The 18,151-nt window shown below is 39.8% G+C and overlaps 1 protein-coding gene across 6 annotated transcripts in view; it reads left to right on the plus strand.

Annotated features, from left to right (window-relative positions):
* FRYL (FRY like transcription coactivator) overlaps positions 1–18,151 on the plus strand; it is a 467,937-nt gene that overhangs the window by 310,158 nt on the left and 139,628 nt on the right. For all 6 annotated transcript variants that reach the window (XM_089690113.1, XM_089690112.1, XM_089690114.1 and 3 more), the window contains 5 exons: positions 9,982–10,121; positions 11,875–11,971; positions 14,477–14,556; positions 17,648–17,728; positions 17,928–18,096. In XM_089690113.1, the coding sequence (XP_089546239.1) occupies positions 9,982–10,121; positions 11,875–11,971; positions 14,477–14,556; positions 17,648–17,728; positions 17,928–18,096 (567 nt within the window). The remainder of the gene's footprint in view (positions 1–9,981; positions 10,122–11,874; positions 11,972–14,476; positions 14,557–17,647; positions 17,729–17,927; positions 18,097–18,151) is intronic.

An 18,151-nucleotide genomic window follows, 5' to 3' on the forward strand; every position in this document is an offset into this window, starting at 1 on the left:
AGTCTGCAGGTGCCAATAATTGTAAATTCAGGAATTTCATTGCTCTTGCTTCTTGAACAAAGAGCCGTGCATTTTGTTAATTAATTTACCCATCCAGAACTGCTGGATGTGTTTGGTATGGCTTTGTGAGCAGAGAGGGTGCCAAGCTGAGCAAGCAATAATAGGGAGGATAGTTGTCAGACAGGCCACTCACACTGTTTCCTCTAAACATTTTGTATTTTGAGTGCTAATAAAACATTGGTGGAATTTGCTGCCAGCATCTTCAGGTAATAAAGAGATTAATCAGGCTTCTTCTCAGGCTGTGTAGCACTGAAAAAAGTGAATTGCTTACAGGTAGAAAGAGCCTGTACCCTTTAACATTGATTTTCATGCTTCTCTGACTGCCTGATCATCATTCTAAATCAATGGCTTTAGTACTTGTTAAAGCAAAACTTCACTCAAAAAATGAAGTACTGCTGGTTCGCTCCCACCCCCCGGTTCTGAGTTACGGGATGGAGGGGGTTGGGGGTTGAGGGACGGGTGGAGAAAACAAGTGTGCCAATTTTTTGGCATGCAGTTCTCACCTAGGCAAAAATGAAAAGCCTTGCCTTTGCTTTCCCCTCCCACTGCATATACAGGCATGACCATTGAAGTCTGTGGGCCAAAAACATGCTACACAGCTCCAGTAAAACCTCATGTACCCTTTGAAGCTTTGAGCGTAGTGTGGAGATTTTTGCAGCCTATATTGAAAATAATTCATATTACTCAGTGTTGTCACACGTGCTTGCAAAAATGCTCTGGTGTGATCGGGAGTACGGTAAGCTTTTTGGAGAGCTAGCCTCTGGCCCTCCGAAGATTTTCTTGGCCAAAGCAAAGTTGGATCATGCCTGCGCATAGCTGAACACCCTCTAAATTCCGTGGCAGCCTTAAAGTGTTACTAAACCCACAACAGTAAAATCAGTCTGTATATGCAGTGAAGCATGCTTATTATACTCACTGGGGAACCTAAGGGGTTAATCCTCTGCATTGTGTAATTAAGGCTGTTTGATTCTTTCTTCTCTGCCCCTCCTGTTGTTGAAATGATCACCTGATACAGACTGAATCAGTAGTTACATGCACATGCTCAGTTTGGTGCGTATTGCTAGAGAGGTTTTTTTTTCTTTCTTGGGAGAGTGCATGTGATCAGCACAGGGCCAATCAGCACTGTCCAGACAGAGGTCAGGGGTTTCACGTCCTCCTAGAGCAGAAAGAAAACTTCTACAAGCTTTAACCAGTGCTCTGCTGAAGTCACAAGACTGCTCTAACTGCTGATAAAAAGGTATTTAGCAGTTTATATTTACTAAAATAATAGTATTTCCATGTTGTGTGTACTGTGAGAGACCAGATATAGTGGATGCAGGGTCCTGGGTTTAGTATCACTTTAAAATATGGCCATTGTTTTGCACTTTTTCAGTGTTATATAGGATACAGCTGGCAGTAGCAAAGACCACTAGTAAGGACAGAATAAAGTGAGGATTTACTGATGATGCCATATGTTCTCCTACCTCTTACCTTCTCCTCTGCAAATTTCACTTTCACCAGAGCTCTTTAGCAGAATATTGGACCGCAAAATTTACAAAAATATTTATTGATAAAATATTTAACAATTTGGGATGGTTTTCTTAGAATTGGTGCTTACATTCCCAAGAGTCCTAAACCTTCTGCTCTTTACAAGCTTGGTAATTAACATTTTTAAATAACGTTTAATTTATTTAATGTTCCCAGATTATGCACACTAAAATAATTACATATTTTGAACAAGTCATAAAAGCACTTGAAAACTATCCCTAATTCACCTCTGTAGCTAAAGGTATTGTGGAGAAATTCATGTTTTAAAGTTCACAACAGAGGCACAGAAATCTCAGCGTTTTGCTTTGTTATGAATATTTATAACATAGATGTCTAATTTAGATGTTTAGTTTCATGTCCATCGTCTGGGCATAATTGTACTTTATAGAGTTAGTCCACCTTTCCAGTAAAAATTAAAAGGTGAACTAACACACTACACCCTTCCCCCTGCCCTTACCTCCATTATTGATAGTGTTTCTACATCCAAGTAGCTTGGTGCAGTGGTCCTGGGGTTTGAAAACTGCGCTCTTCTTCCTCTTCTTTCCCCAGAGATCCCAGGACAGATCAGAGCAGTTCTGATTGGTCAGCCTGATCACTTGCAGCGGGGACTGTAGGGGAGGGTGTAGGGTGTTAGTTCACCTTTTTAATTTTTTTTCTGAAAAGGTGAGTTAACCCTTAAAGTATAGCATAGTGTAACTGCTTCAAAGTTATACCCTATACATGGCCCTTTTGTTAGCAATGGACAGCATTGTACGTCAACTGTGGCAAAGGGCTTGAATTGTATTTGACCACTTCCAGTCCAGACACTTTTACCCCCTTCCTGTCCTGGCCAATTTTCCTCTTTCAGCGCTATCACACTTTGAATGACAATTGCGCGGTCATGCAACACTGTACCCATATGAATTATGTAGCATTTTTTCTAGACCAATAAAGCTTCATTTTGGTGGTAATTATTCATCACTGGGACTTTTATTTTTTTTTGCTATGTAAATGAAAGTCCAAAAATTTTGAAAAAAAGTGTTTTTCTTATAAAAATGTTGCAAATAAATAGTATTTCATCATACATCTTGGCCAAAATGTATTCCGTTATCTTTTTATTAAAAAAATAATAACCCAAATTAGTTTATAACCAAAAATTATAATTTGTAAACTTTTTTTAAACTTTTTTTTATTTTTTTATATTATTTTTTTTTTTTTTACATACTGTCACCCTAGCAGTACAGTGTCGCCAAGGTGACACTGTACTACTTGTGGGGGGTGATGAAGATTTTTTTTTTTCTTTTTTTTTTACACTGATTGCTTTTACACCATAAAGGCTGTAAAAGCAATCATTTCTCCTTCTCTCTGGCTGCATTCTTGGAGCCATTGAGAACTACTGTGTGAGCTGTGATTGGTCACAGCTTGTCACATGGTACAATGCTGTTGTGAATAGCCTTGTACCATGTGACCTCTGTGATCATTCACAGATTTCACACGTAATAAGCAATGATGTCAGAAGTGACATTTTGCTTACACTCTGCATGTGATCACTGATTGGCCAATCAGTGATCACATGATCAGGACCTCGCATAGAGGTCCCGTCCGACGATCGGTATTCCACTGTGTCCGGAGGACACAGCGGGCACCGGATCGTGGTGCTGCGCGCTCCCTGCCACTGCCACCGTCCGGCTGTTTATATAAAATGGCCGGACGGGAAGTGGTTAAGTGTTTGTGTCCCTCATTATTATTTTTATACAGGATTTATATAGCGCCAACAGTTTGCTCAGCGCTTTACAATATAAAGGGAGACAATACAGCAACAATACAGTTCAATACAAGAGGGATAGGAGAGCCCTGCTCCTTGGAGCTTACAATCTAAGCAGCAGTTTACTTGCAGCCATGACCCCTTTTCCTTGTGGAGGATGTTATGCAGTAAAAGTAATTGTAGTAACACTTGCATATACTGTATGTACCCTTCCTCAGTCATTTCAGCCAGTTTGTTTACATGTATGGAATATTTAGTCCTCATGCACACTGGATGTTTTTACAACGGCTGTTTTTGGCTTTTGCCATTTTTTTTTCTACAGCTAGTAAACCCCCCCCCCCCCCCCAGCATGTTATCTTATGCATCCATGCACACATAGGCTATAATCAGTGTTTTTTTAGCAGGAAAAAAACCCTGGACTACTGGGTTTCTAGAGGAGTTTTTAGCTGTAAAAATGCTGTAATGCTGAAAACGCGGTAAAAACCAGTGTTTTTGAATTTTTTATTTTTTTTTTGAAAATTCAAACGCGGCTAAACACTAATGCAAAAACACTAAAAACCGCTGAAGAACTCTCGTTTTTAACATGACTTTACACAGCTAATGCTGGCAGCGTTCTTAAAATGTCCAGTGTGCATGAAGCTTTATAATGTATTGTTGAAAGTATGATTAATAAAATACGCTCTAAGAAAATACAAGCTTGACTTGATTTAATTACACGCACTATTCATTCACTATTGGGCTTTTCTTCATTTAAGCTCTTTTGCCAAAGGGTAGATTGCTGTTTGTATTTCCATGATATTTTATGTTCTCACTGTAAAGGCCTCACCCACATGCTACTTTCTGAAATAGTTTTTGCAGAGGGCATAAGAACTAGTTACAGATGAACTCCAGGCTGATCTAAAAGACAAAGCTCTGTAATTAATAATACATCCTTAAAGCCCAACTCCAGGATATTTTCCATGTATTTCGCATTCATCTCCTGGTGACTATCATTTCCTCTAAGTCACGCTACTACTTATTTCTATATAAGGGAACTTGCATGGCCACAATGATTAGTCCAGGACATTCCTGCTGGCCGTACCTTCCTGTTATCCAGCAATTAGGTGGCTGGTGGGAAGGGGCAGGGCTATACTGTGACCATGCAAGCTCTAGCAGTAATGTTCTCTTTTAGAGCACCCTAAGATGTTATAATAATGAGGTTAACTGCAACAAGCCCCTGCCATGAACAGGAGATATTAGTGATATAATGAAATTTCTAATTCATGTAACATAAAGCAGCCTTTCTCAACCAGGGTGCCCAGGCACCTTGGGGTGTATTGAGGTTTCTTCAGGGGTGTCTTGGCAATATGTCTACAAATTGCCCTAAACATATATACAAGCCAGCGGGTGGAACAAGCCTGCCTTTTAGTTGCACAAAAACACAGGTTTTCTGTTTCAATATTTTTATTAAGAAAGTTTTGTTTTTAAGAATATAACGAGCTCAAAATACGCCCTCGCAGGGGCAGAGCAGAACAATAACTCATAAACAGAGACATCCTGCTGACTTGTATTAGTCAAATAACGAAATGTCTAATGACATCAAGATGGGACAGCAAAAAGCCGAACCAAAAAGCAGCAGTAATAATTGAACATAATATCGGAAAAGAAAAATGTTAGAAGAAAAGAAAAAGAAAATAAAACAAAACGGAATCAGAAAGAAAACATGAAAGAAGGGAAACTAGAGGGACCACGGATCCGGGGCTATCACAGGCAGCGACTATAGGAGGCCATAACTAGTAGGAGGCAGGGATGGCAAGGAATACCGTATCCAAGGTTCCCAAACCTTAAGGAATCTCGGATGAGAATCACTTCATGATTCTCATCCGAGATTCCTTAAGGTTTGGGAACCTTGGATACATTATCCATCTGTTATATCTGGACATCTGTTCATTGAACAACACAGCATTCATCCAGGTCTTTACCCCCTGGAAGAGTACCGAAGGGGTTCTCCAAGCTTGAGCTATAGCACGTTTGGCCGAAATGAATAGGTAGGATGCCAATTTCTGCTGAGACCTAGACAGACCCAAAATTGGGCAATGCTGGAGGGTCACCTTTGTATCCTTACGGACCGTAATATGAAATAGCGTTTGTAGCAAACCAAGAACCCTAGCCCAGAAGCCTATCAATCGCGGTTACAACCACCAAATGTGCAAAACGTCCCTGCGTAGACCAAAGTTCCAGAAACACCTATCTCCACCAGTCTGATTAAAGTGAGCAGTCCAAGCCAGGACCCAGTACCACCGCAGTAGAACTTTGTAGGCTGCCTCAAGAGTGACTATATTGAATGAACATTTCACCACCATCCCCCAGGCCCTACGCCAATCCTCCGCAATCGAGACGCCCAGATCTCGCTCCCATTGAGAGACATAAGACAGGGGTGGTGAGGAAGACCTACTGTTAAGGGAGGCATAAATTACAGAAATGAGAGCAGGAGACCCTGGGGAATGCTGACAAGCATGTTCAAAGGACGTTTTGCGGTAAGGGTATGTAGAGGTACGATGGAGGTATAGGACCCAGTGGCGCAATTGCAAATACCGATAATATTCCCGTGGCGGGACCCCCCCTTGATTCTCGAAGAGACTCCCAAGATGGAAGTGTACGAGCGCTCAGAAAATCATGTACAATAATAAAGCCATGGGAGGTCCACCAAGAGAAAGAAGGGGGATGTGCTAGGCCTGGAGGAAATAAAGGATTATGCGTAATCGGCAAAAGAGGTAGGAATTACGAAATCAAATTACCCGAATATTTTACAGAATCCCAGGTTCTTAAACTGTGAAGCATGCTAGGGCTGAAATCCGGAGGGCGCAACTTAGGCGGGAGCCAAAGCAGTGTAGTTAAGGAAAGCGGAGCACAGTTGGGTAATTCTAAGAGTACCCATAAGGGGATATCTCTTGTGGTATGAAGCATAGACAACTGGGAAACATGAGCCGCCAAATAGTATCTAGAAACGTGTGGAACTCCCAAACCTCCCTGTAATCTGAGTATACAGAGTGGCTCTAGGCACTCTGGGACGTTTATGAGCCCAAATAAAACTGAGAATCCGGCTCTGTAGTAAAACCACAGGTTTTCATTGTGCACCATTATGACCTTCTAGCCGCCGGCGTCCTGACAACCAATGACATCATCAGTTGATAAGGAGGATGTCAGCTGCCTGCACAGCATCCTAGTTTGACCCTCCCCTGCCCCTCTCCATCAGTGCTGGGGTCACATTAGCTCAGTGGTGGAGAAAAACTGAGGGAGAAGAGAAACCATGGAATACTACTCAGTACCAGTGTGCTTTGGAAGAATTCACCTCTAGTGTTGGGTGTCCTACATGTGTGGATGTTGCTGCTTTATATAAAACTAAATTAGAATAGTTTTTCACATTTTAGAATGGGGTACCTTTTTAAAAATATTTGGACAGTCTTGAAGCACCCCATTTTAGAATGGGGTGCCTCAAGACTGTCCATAATTTTAAAGGGTGCCTCAGGACAGTCCATAATTTTAAAGGGTGCCTTGATTGAAAAAAGGTTGAGAAACACTGAAAACATCACTATTTATATCCAGCAATCCGGTCGTTCTTTCAAAGGGCAGTTAGAGGAGCTCTGAATGTTTTCTATATGCGGCTATTAAATCCATTAAAAATTATAAATAAGCCATAAATAGGGAAAAAAGCAATCTGTGTACCTCACTTACAACAAGGGCCTGGCATATGAGTGCCTGTCTGATTTCTGCCAAGGGATTCAGTATGTAGAAAATTGGCACAGAGTGCTTTGAAATAGCCAACTATAGTACTTGTGGTGTTAGGTTTGCAATGTACGTAGCCAGCTTGAGCTCAATGCGGAAAACCATGGAAGTGGTAAACAGGCATGCTGGCACTTCTACCATGACTAGACAGACTGACTTGTGTTGAAAGTTACAGAACCTTATTATTACTTTTTATATCATATATTAGTGCCGCACATGTATCTCTATATCCTTATTTACAGTACATCAAAAAATCCAAACCATGTGATTATTAAACATTAGTAAATACAATGAATACAACTTAAAAGTCCTTGATGTGTGATTATATCCGTGCCTCTATGATTTATTCCCAAACAGGTGCTCTTTATTGCTTTTATCCACATATATTCCTATAGGTATTCCTCCACCAGAGATATATGTATATACTCTCACCTCCTTATATGAACCATATTGCATAGGTCAAATACCACCTTTCTCTTTTAACCCAGGTTAGGTATACTGTATGGATGACTCCACTTTCCTCCTCACTCTACTGCAAACGGTTTCGTCTCCTCTTTATTCCACATATCTTCTGTGTATGTAAACAGAAACGCTTGCCATAGTGTAGTACTTAAATATAGTGGTATTTATTGAAAAAACAAAGTTCATTCACATTTAAAAGTGTCCTGCGGGACACCACAGTAAAAAACCTTGTTACAATGTAATTCCAATGTGTTCAGGAATTTCCAAGATGGCGGCTCGTAAACCTCCAGTGTAGCGGCTTTGCGTCATCGGCCCACTCTACGCGTTACGTCACATCACGTGACTTCCTCAAATCACGTACACATTATTATTACCTTTTTGTTTGATTCAATTCTGCTGCCAATAAATTTTATCTACAGCCCAAGAACAACTAAAGTTACAAATCAAATTAAAGAATATAATTAGATAGCTTTTCACACCTTCCTCCAACTCTTACCATTAAGGAATATGTCGCCCCAGCATTTTCCTGATATGTGCCTGTTGTACCATGTACTTGTGTTAAAAAGTATCCTGTTTTCTTTGTGTGATATACCTGGAGATCCTGTCAGTCCCCCTTCTCTCCTCTTTCAAACTGACCTCACTAGGCCTGAGAGTACATTCATACCAGTGAGTCAGTTTCCTGGCTGTGCTGGGAGAAAAGCCTGCCTGTCCTCCAATGATCAGACGTGTGCCGACACACCCCCTGACTTTCATTGCTATTTCAAATTGAATGGGTTGTTTTAAGAGGTGAGGGTTCACACATACTTTAAAGGATAACTCCACATTCATATGGAAAAAAATAGCAAAAAAAAAATTATATAGCATATAGAATTGCGACAAAGTCCTATTGTAATTGAATGTTATTAAAAATTACCTTTCCTGTTCCATCTACAGCTCTGTATTTTTCTGTAAAATGCAGTATGGCAGCCTGGAGGTGTTCTATAGACAGATGGTGTACAGACCGCCACCCAGTCATTTCCTGCTTATGTGATTTGGCTTACTTCCAGAAGTCTGCACTAAGATACAAGTCAGATTTTGGGCATCCCCTGCAACAAAAAGATATCCTTTTTTGGTGAGATGCTCCCAATGGGAAATCCTGTTTAACCACTAGCCTACAGGGCACTTATACCCCCTTCCTGCCCAAGCCAATTTCCAGCTTTCAGCGCTGTTGCACTTTGAATGACAATTGCGCGGTCATGCAACACTGTACCCATATGAAACTTTTATCATTTGTTTTGTGACAGATAGAGCTTTATTTTGGTAGTATTTAATCACCTCTGGGTTTTTTATTTTTTCTTAAACCAAAAACCACTGAAAAGTTTGAAAAAAAAAAAACGTTTTTTCTTAGTTTTTGTTAAAAAGTTTTGTAAATAAGTGATTTTTCTCCTTCACTGATGTGCGCTAATGAGGCTGCAGTGATGGGCACTGATAGGCTGCACTGATGGACACTGATAGGTGGAACTGATGAGGATGCACTGGTAGGTGGCACTGATGGGCATTGACAGGCATCACTGATGGGCACTGAAAGGCAGCACTCCTATATGGCACTGATAGGCGGCACTGACTGGCATTGATAGGTGGCACTGACTGGCACTGATGGGTGGCACTGAAATACAGCTCAGATGGTCACTGAAATGTGGCATTGATGTGGCACTGGGCACTAGAAGGTGGCATGGATGAGCACTGACGTCCTCCCAGAACAAGAGAACAGCCTTGCGCCCGTCGTACTATATGGGGGGCGGGAGGCGGTTAAAGGGATACAGACCCTGCCACTTTTCTCATTAGAGCTATGTAGGTGCAGCAGCGACTTGATAATTATGAAATCACTCCCATACAAATTCACTGTGCACATGGACACAGACAAACAAACTACTTCTTCAGAGTAACAATAGGTAGGACTCTGCAACCGTTTAACATCCTTGCTATGTGCATTGTTCACCCAGAGGGGAAAATTTTTTTTCTCCACAAAAGTTACTCATTAACTTGCCATTGGTGGAAGGAAGACCTACTTCCCTGTAGGCTCACAAACTATAGCAGAGGGTAGGCCACTGCATGGGAAGGAGATCTTCATTAGTTCACCTGATTCTTTTGGTAGCCATATGTATGACTGTGTATTTTTGGGAAAATGAACTGTTAAGTGAAAGATAAATATTAGCATGTATACTTTGTGATAAACGTCTTTATCACCTGATAAAATATGAGCTGTCTGCTAAAACAAGCTGTGCTAACATGGAATTAAACCATCAAGGCAACACCCTGATCTTTGTGCTCTGTGACCTCCAGTTAAACAGAGCAGTCTTTATTTCGTATCGTTTTCAATGTATAGGCCGTTTAAGGATGTGTATTTAGCCATTCACTTTTTTCTGTCCTGTTTGTGTTGACAGGTGATCAGCTGTATGAGCTCTGTAGCAGAGCACTGTCTCCCCTCATTACTCCGCACCTTGTTTGACTGGTATAAACGACAAAATGGGACTGAAGATGAATCGTATGAATACAGGCCTCGTTCTAGCACAAAATCTAAAGGGTAAGCATGATAAGCTTCTCATTACACAGTGGAACCATCTAAAGCCACAGCTGACACCTCGGTTTTATTATCCGATTAATGGCCAGTTTGATCAAAATGATTGAATTGTCAAATAATTGAATCGGCATAACTTCCCTTTCGATCCATTTAGGCCCCTTTCACATGGGGCAGACTTGCCTGCTCACTAGGGAATCTGTCCACTGATCCCCTATGAGCAGGGAGATGACACGGCCATATCCACTCTGCGCGGTAGCCCTCGGTTCTCTATGGTGTAGTTAGATGTAAACAGACCACCTGTCTGTTAACATCCAACTAAAGGTCGATCAGATTCACTAGACGGAAGGCGAATGTATACCCATCTGTCTGTTTTTGGCAGATTGGATCAGATGCATATGTCTGTTTACATTTGCCTCCCCATACAGAACAATTAGTGGTCTGATCGGGTCTGCCTGAAAAACGGAGAGGCGGACCCAATCGGTATGCTCATTTGAAAGGGGCCTTATACTTGACCAGGCATGGTAGAAAATTCTTGATAGTGTTCCATTGATCTACAGCACTGAGATGTTTTGTTTATGAATTATATTGTATTTTGATCAATGAGATTATGAGATTGCATGATGAAAACAGGGATGTGATCCATAGCTTCTGATCTTCCATCAATCCTCTTCCCTGTGTGTCATATCTATCAAATGCATTGACCACAATTTACCAATTATATCAGATGAGATTGATCAGAAAAGAAATCAGTCATTTATCAAAGCTTGTCATGTGCCCGATTATTATCCAGATAGCTATCATTTGGCCAGAATCCATGCATCTAATATTAGTCATGAAATACCAAACTGTCCTCGTTCTTCAAGATTTGTTCCTCTAAATGCCAATAAAGCAGAACTAAAGGGTGTGTGCGTATGTATGTGGGTGTGTATGTATGTGTTTATATATATATATATTCTGAAATTGCTTAAAGTGACCCTGTCAGCACCAGATCACTTCTACACCAATACACAATTTGCTGAAAAAGAAAAAAAAAGCAGTATACTTCTCTTTCCAGTGGCCAGTGATTTTGGCCATCGTCAAATGTCACTGCTTCCCACCCACTGAAAGTATTTGTCCAATTGAAGGAGTCGAATCACTGTCTTCCCTGTTGCACACAGTGGTTCCTTCCATCAGCCAACAAAAGAAACCACAGCATCTGGTCATGAAGCAGATATTGCACACTCCCAATGGCAAAGAAGCAGTGTTTCAAGAAACCGGCTACCCAAAAGAGAAGTATGTTTCCTCCTCTTTCAGCAGAACGGCTTGGTGCACGTGACCCTGTGCTTGACACCATTACTTATTAATGGAATTTTTCATTTATCTTCATTTTCTCTTATATTCGATCATATTATTAAAGTGCACCTAGCATTGAGTTTTGCTTTTAATTAAAATTCTATGGTACAATTTGAAATAAAGTTATACTTGCCTATGTACTATATTATAACCTCTGATTTGCATCCACATGTAGTACTGCTGATATTATGGTAAAGCTAGTGTCATTTTACCATAAAACTCTGTGGCGTTTAAATCAGAAACTTGTACACTACTTGATGTGCATGTGTAAAATGAAACACAGCTTGTGATTTCGGTCCCAGTGTTTTCTACATCTGGTAGGGACAATGTGACCTATGTATGCCATGTCAAATGAGTGGAGGCTAAAAAAGTATCCCAAATCTTAAAGAATCAGTGTCTTTATTGTTAATCTTTTGTCTTCCAGGGATGAACAGCAGCGAGAACGAGACTACTTACTTGAAAGGAGAGACCTGGCTGTAGACTTTATTTTTTGTTTAGTTTTAGTAGAGGTCCTAAAGCAGGTAAACTCTAGCTTATCTACACCAGTCCACTTTTTGGTCTGCGCTACATGTGCTGTGTTGGTATTCTTGTATACACCATTAAAAATAGTGCTTCTCACAGCGGTCATTTACATGCTTTCACTTCCTAACCTGTACTTCAAAAAAGGTGAGATTTTGTTCTTGTGGGAATTGTATACTACGGTCAAGTTTTTATTGCTGGCTGTGTCCCTGTTAGAGAGGAGTGTGCTCTCTTATGTGTCCTGGTGACCACTGTCACTGGGACTGAAAGTGAGAGAAATTTCAAAATTTGGAGTTTTCCCCAGGATAGGAATAAAGGGGAAATCTATAAATGGGGACTCTAGTTCCGGTAACATCCATCTAGGAAGTGTCCCTAATTTGGGAGAGATTCCCCCCCCCCCTCCTCTTGTCTCTACAGAGCAGGAGGTAAAGGGAAATCTTCCCAACTGGACACAGAAGGTAAAATAAAAACCTGAACAGGGATTCTCTGTTCTGTCCAAAAAATGGAAAAAAATAACCTTTTTTCAAAGAGGGCCAGATTGGATGAAGTGAACATGGTGGAGGGCCGAACATTTTTCCGAACATTCTTTGAACCATTACAATTAAATGCAAATAAATTATTTTATGCCAAGTTAATTGCAAATGACATACTTTTCATTTCATAACATTAAGATCAACTGACAGCTGAATTTTCACAATGTATTGAAAATAACATTTAAAAAAAACTTACCTGCACTAATGTGAAGGGTGAAAAAGGTAGCTGGAGCTGAAGTCTCTGCTCGGCAGCCGGGAGGGGAAGAGAAACACACTTTTTATGGGGGAAATGATAAGCTCTATTGTGGGTTTTAACTCCGGATTGTTGTCATACCGGATAAGAGAATGTAATGTGCTGCTGCTTGGCCTTTTGGACAGAAAAGTGTATGCCTATAATTAGGGAGGATACATTTGTAATGTCCCATACACTTGATGAGAATATCGGACAAATGGTCGACCGTTGGGTTTTTTTTTGCATGCTAGACTCATATCGAAAAACGAATAGGTTACTAGAGTTACAAAACTTCTTGTACGACAGAATACAACTTCGGAAGTGATGTAATATATTATATTGTAATTTATTCTTTCATTTCCAAGTAAGTGTGGTCTTGGTCTCTCAATTTTTTTCTGACGAATACTGTACTGAATAAACGAAAATCATTTGCTGTGTTATTGACCAAGAAACATTTTTGTGCTTGTTCCTTTGGATATTGTCACATGAACTGTTGTGATCCCCTGTCGAAAACTGTACTAATGATCTGATTGTCATATGATCTCTCTGAAAGCGATTTTTATCATCTGATTGTGTGTGCTAGGCATAAGAGTTATATTTAGATGAGAGTCCCACTTGTTGTCAATGAAACACTTTCAGTAAAAATATACCAATTGTTAATTGAAAAATGTTTTCTGAGCTTGTAGTATAATGTAAATTCAGTATTCACATATTTTGATTTGTTACTGCAGTATTTATCTTACCGATTTCTTTAGAAACTTTCACATTATTACAAGAATGTTCTTTCATAGAAAATTTGTAGATTAGCCACGTGTTTATATTTTAGTCCAAACCCACCCAAACTCCAGGGATGTTCAGATTCTAGTCCAAGCCCACCTGAGCTATTCACAAGGAATCTCTTGCTGTACAGAGCCAGTTAAAGCGGCTGAGGCATTCCTTGGCCCACAACTGCATGTATACACGTCCCTTGTATATGTGTCACTGCAAGGTGGGGTCTTGCCTGCTTACCATTGATTTTGTGCAGTGACAGCTTCCTGGTGACGTCTCAGGTTATTTTGGACTAGGATCCGAACACACCTGAGCTCATTCTAGTTTGTCTCTTGTTTAACTGTTGAGATAAATGTCAGCCATAAAGGGAGTGCATTGCTTCAAAAAGTTGGCCAACTTCTAGGCTTACATTGTGGAGAGTCGCATTAAAAAAATACTTTTATTTAGTACTGCAAAGCAGGAAGAAGTGTCTGCATGTAATGCTCAAATATGGCTTTCCTCATATACATAAATAATTACCAATTATAAACAAGATTCTTAAAACGCAAGCCCGGATTGGTAGGGTTATTTACATTTTTCTGATTAAGTTTATTTACATGTTGGTCTTTTTCACATTAACATGTTTAAAAAAACAAATATTAAAATGACTATGCATTCTTTAATCATTTGTTTGGGGGTGACTGAAGTGGTAGGAGGCTGCATACATTTTGAAAACCCCGATTCTGATGCAGATACAAGCTAGATATTGAATGTATGTATTCACTAGAAATAAATATCTTTAGGTGCCATAGTAATTTTCATTAAAGAGTGATAATATCGCTTTGTATGGTCAGATTGGTACTCGTATTGTGTAGTGTGCATATCGCTGGTCCTGCCAAAACTAAAGACCTTTCCATCAGCTGAACATAAAATTTAAAAATGTTTTCATGGTTATTATCTCAGATAATTACTGGCAATGTTTTTTTTTATTATAGATTCCTGTTCACCCAGTTCCAGATCCCCTAATACAGGAAGTTCTAAACCTGGCTTTTAAGCACTTTAAACACAAAGAAGGGTATGTCTGCAAACATTTGTTTGACCCTCTTGTTTTTGTGATTAACTTGCCTCTTGAAATATGAATTGAAAAATATACCTGCATGTGTTGATTATGCCTGGTCTATTCTACTTTATTTAATGTTTAGATATTTTAGCACTATGCTGTCTGTGTAATTTTGGCTATGAATGGGTCAGTATAAGAAATAGGGTGTGTATATAATGCTGCCTTCCAGCAGCAAAACAACACTAGGAGTTCTCCTAAAGCAAACCATAGTGGACAGGATAATGATTTGAAGAGTAGACCATGTCCTTGTGATCTAAAACACATCTTCTTGGAGCACGTCATTCCGACTGTAGGTAGCATTTTTTAAACAGACCTAGCTTATAGGTATGAAATTAGAGTGTTACTAAACCCACAACAGTAAAATCAGTCTGTATATGCAGTAAAGCATACTCACTGTGGAACCTAAGGGGTTAATCCTCTGCATTGTGTAAAAATGCTGTTTGATCCTGATTTCTCTGATCCTTCCCTTCTTCCAGTTCCTTCCTCTTATCTCCTGATAAGACGTATGTGTGGAGTCACTCTGCACATGATCAGTTTAGTGTGTATTGCTAGAGAGGTTTTTTTTTTTCTTGGGAGAGGTCAAGTGATCAGTGCAGGGCCAATCGGCACTGTCCAGACAGAGGTCAAGGGTTCTGCATCCTGCTAGAGCAGAAAGATAACTCCTCCTACAAGCTTTAATCAGTGCTCTGCTGAACACTGTGAGAAGTCACAAGACTGCTCTAACTGCTGATGAGAAAAGGTATTTAGCAGTTTATATTTACTACAATAATTGCATTTCCATGTTGTGTGTACTGTGGGAGACCAGATATAGTGAATGCAGGGTCCTGGGTTTGGTAACACTTTAAGGCTGACTTCCAGGTATTCCTTCCGGAAAGCACAACTCACCCTGGTGCTCCCTGAGTCTTCTCTACTACTCTGCTAACCTTAACTTTTATTAGACCTCAATTGGCCGATATCAAGACAAATTCAAATATTTTAGTCCGCTGTATGTAGAAACCTTTTTTTTTTTTTTTATTGAGTTCAGAACTGGGTTAAATAGTGGATTTTTATATCTGCGTGGAGTTGCTCCTAGTTTACACAGGTGTTGGTAGCATTGGGATTATACAGCAGCAGGAAGCATATTGGACAACACGAAGACGGAAATTCTTTGGGCTCGGAGTCTTTTGACTTCACACAGAATATATCACTGTGACTTCTTGAGTGTCTACATATAGGGTGGGGTATAAATATGTACATATGCTGTATAAATATGGTCTTTTCCCTCATTCGTGACCACTAATGTATTAAATCTTTACAAATAACCGTCACAATTGAATTGATTGATCTTTCTACCTAGAAGTTTCCGCATTGCATAACAGCACTTTGTTTATTTAGGACCATAGTCATCTGTTATCTGCCTTATCTTGCTTACATGAGAGTGGAAGTGATTGCATTAGTTAGGAAATACATTCTTATCGTGCTGTGTACATATATACATTGCTACCGATGGCTTAAATTTTCAGAAATGAACGGTTGGGCTGTAAAGTAATTTATGTAGTTTATTAACAGGATAATTGTATTTTTGAATAGCAAATGTACTCTGTTCAGGCAGAAAAACTTAAAATGTCTGGCTACAACCTGCACTGTAATACACCAAAAATGACAAAGACTGCCACAAATACAAATTAATAAGGCCTTTCTCCTTCCCATAAACTAACAACTAATGTTGATGGATGTATAAATATGTATATTTTCTTCCTTTAGAATGCAGCAGCTGAGCCTGCACTTTTAAATATAATAAGTCAGTGTTTTCAAAGAAAGAGAGCGAGTTCTTCAAGCTATTGACTATAACTTTAGCCAAATAGTCCCTGTAGTTGCCCATCAGACTTTGAGTTTTTGATCAGCTAATCGCTTTTGTGTCTACAATAGCCCCACCTTCAGGTGACTGATAAAGATCCTGCCCTGTATCCAGGAATTTCTCTCCTAGAAGACTTTCTTGCCTGTGCTGCCTTCTGGTCTTCCAGACCATGTACTTCCCTATATTTTTGGGGATCCCAGCTTTTGCTTGAGTATCAGGTTGATTCTGTAAATCCTTCTATTGGTTATTTGCTCCCTTTCCATGTTAGGGGCTTCACCTCATTAGATCTCATATTTGGCATTGGTCCTTCAGGCAGTCCTTGGACTGCTTTTGGATGCCCTGACAGTATCTAAATTCCTCTGCTCCTCAATAGATGAAAAAGAAAATAGGTTTTTTTACTCCCTGTAAAATCTTTTTCTTGGATTTTTAGAGTGGCACAGGCCAAAACTGAGACATACTGGGGGAGTTGTACTGGGTTGAGACAGGAGAGGTTAACCTTTGGCTGGCCAACTGTTTACATTTGTTTGGCAGGGTAGCTGGCAGTACTACCAGACATTATCTGAATTCCTGTGCCCCCCAATAAATTCCAAGAAAATTACCAGAAGTACAAAAATCCTATTTTTTTTCTTCATCCGTGACCTTGACTTATAAAACGATATATGACAATACAGAAATGTAGTGTGTCATATATATTTCTGAAAGATACATGTGCATGCTTCATTATTTTGACTTGGATTTAGGGCAGATCACATTTCAAGAGCCAATCACTCAGTCAAGTCAAGAAAATGCATCGGAAGTCAAAATCCTTTTTTCTCAAATCTGTATAGATATATAGAATACATTGTTGGGTTGAGAACTGATAAAGTCTCCACCTACAAATAGAATGTCTGATTTTTTTTTTTTAATTGGACCAATAAAAACCTAAACTTTAACCCATTCAGGAACCAGCACCCAGATTGGTGGATGTTTGTTAGGTGTAATAAGCCCACTTTAGTTTTGAAGCATCTGGATTATTGATCTTCAGCAGTGAAGTTGCCTATGTTTCCTGCCAATTGACAGTTAGCTAGGCTACCCTTAGAGGTACACATGGGTACTCCATTGGGAACTGCCTGTTACACTCTATATATTATGGGAAAGGGGAGTAAGTTCTTTGCTCCAGCTGTGGAAATTTGTATATAATAAATAATTGTATTTTATTTTTTTTTCTAGGTATTCAGGAACAAACACTGGGAACGTACATATTATTGCAGATTTATATGCAGAAGTTATAGGTGTCCTTGCACAGTCCAAGTAAGAATGTTTCTTAGATCTTTTTTGCAGGGAGCTGTGTGGATGAGTATTGTTGAGTTTTATGACTTGTTTGGGGTTTAGTAAATGGCTATGGATTCCCTGCTTTCACCCGGCAGGAGAGAGAGCTGAGAATATCCGGCAGCATAGCTGTTTATTAGGATTAAATGGCGCCCCTCCTGCTTTCTTTTTCATCATTTAGATTTCAGGCTGTGAGGAAGAAGTTTGTCACAGAATTAAAAGAATTGCGACAGAAGGAACAAAGCCCCCATGTGGTTCAGAGCATCATCAGCTTGATCATGGGAATGAAATTCTTCCGTGTCAAGATGTATCCTGTGGAAGATTTTGAAGCCTCTTTTCAGTTTATGCAGGTATTTGTGCATACTTTTCCTTTGTTTTGTGCTGTTTGAAGGTGTTTGTCTTCTG

The sequence above is a fragment of the Staurois parvus genome, unplaced genomic scaffold, assembly GCF_062004578.1.
Source record: "Staurois parvus isolate SC_StPar_1 unplaced genomic scaffold, SC_StPar_1.0 ptg000517l, whole genome shotgun sequence".
NCBI lineage: Eukaryota > Metazoa > Chordata > Amphibia > Anura > Ranidae > Staurois > Staurois parvus.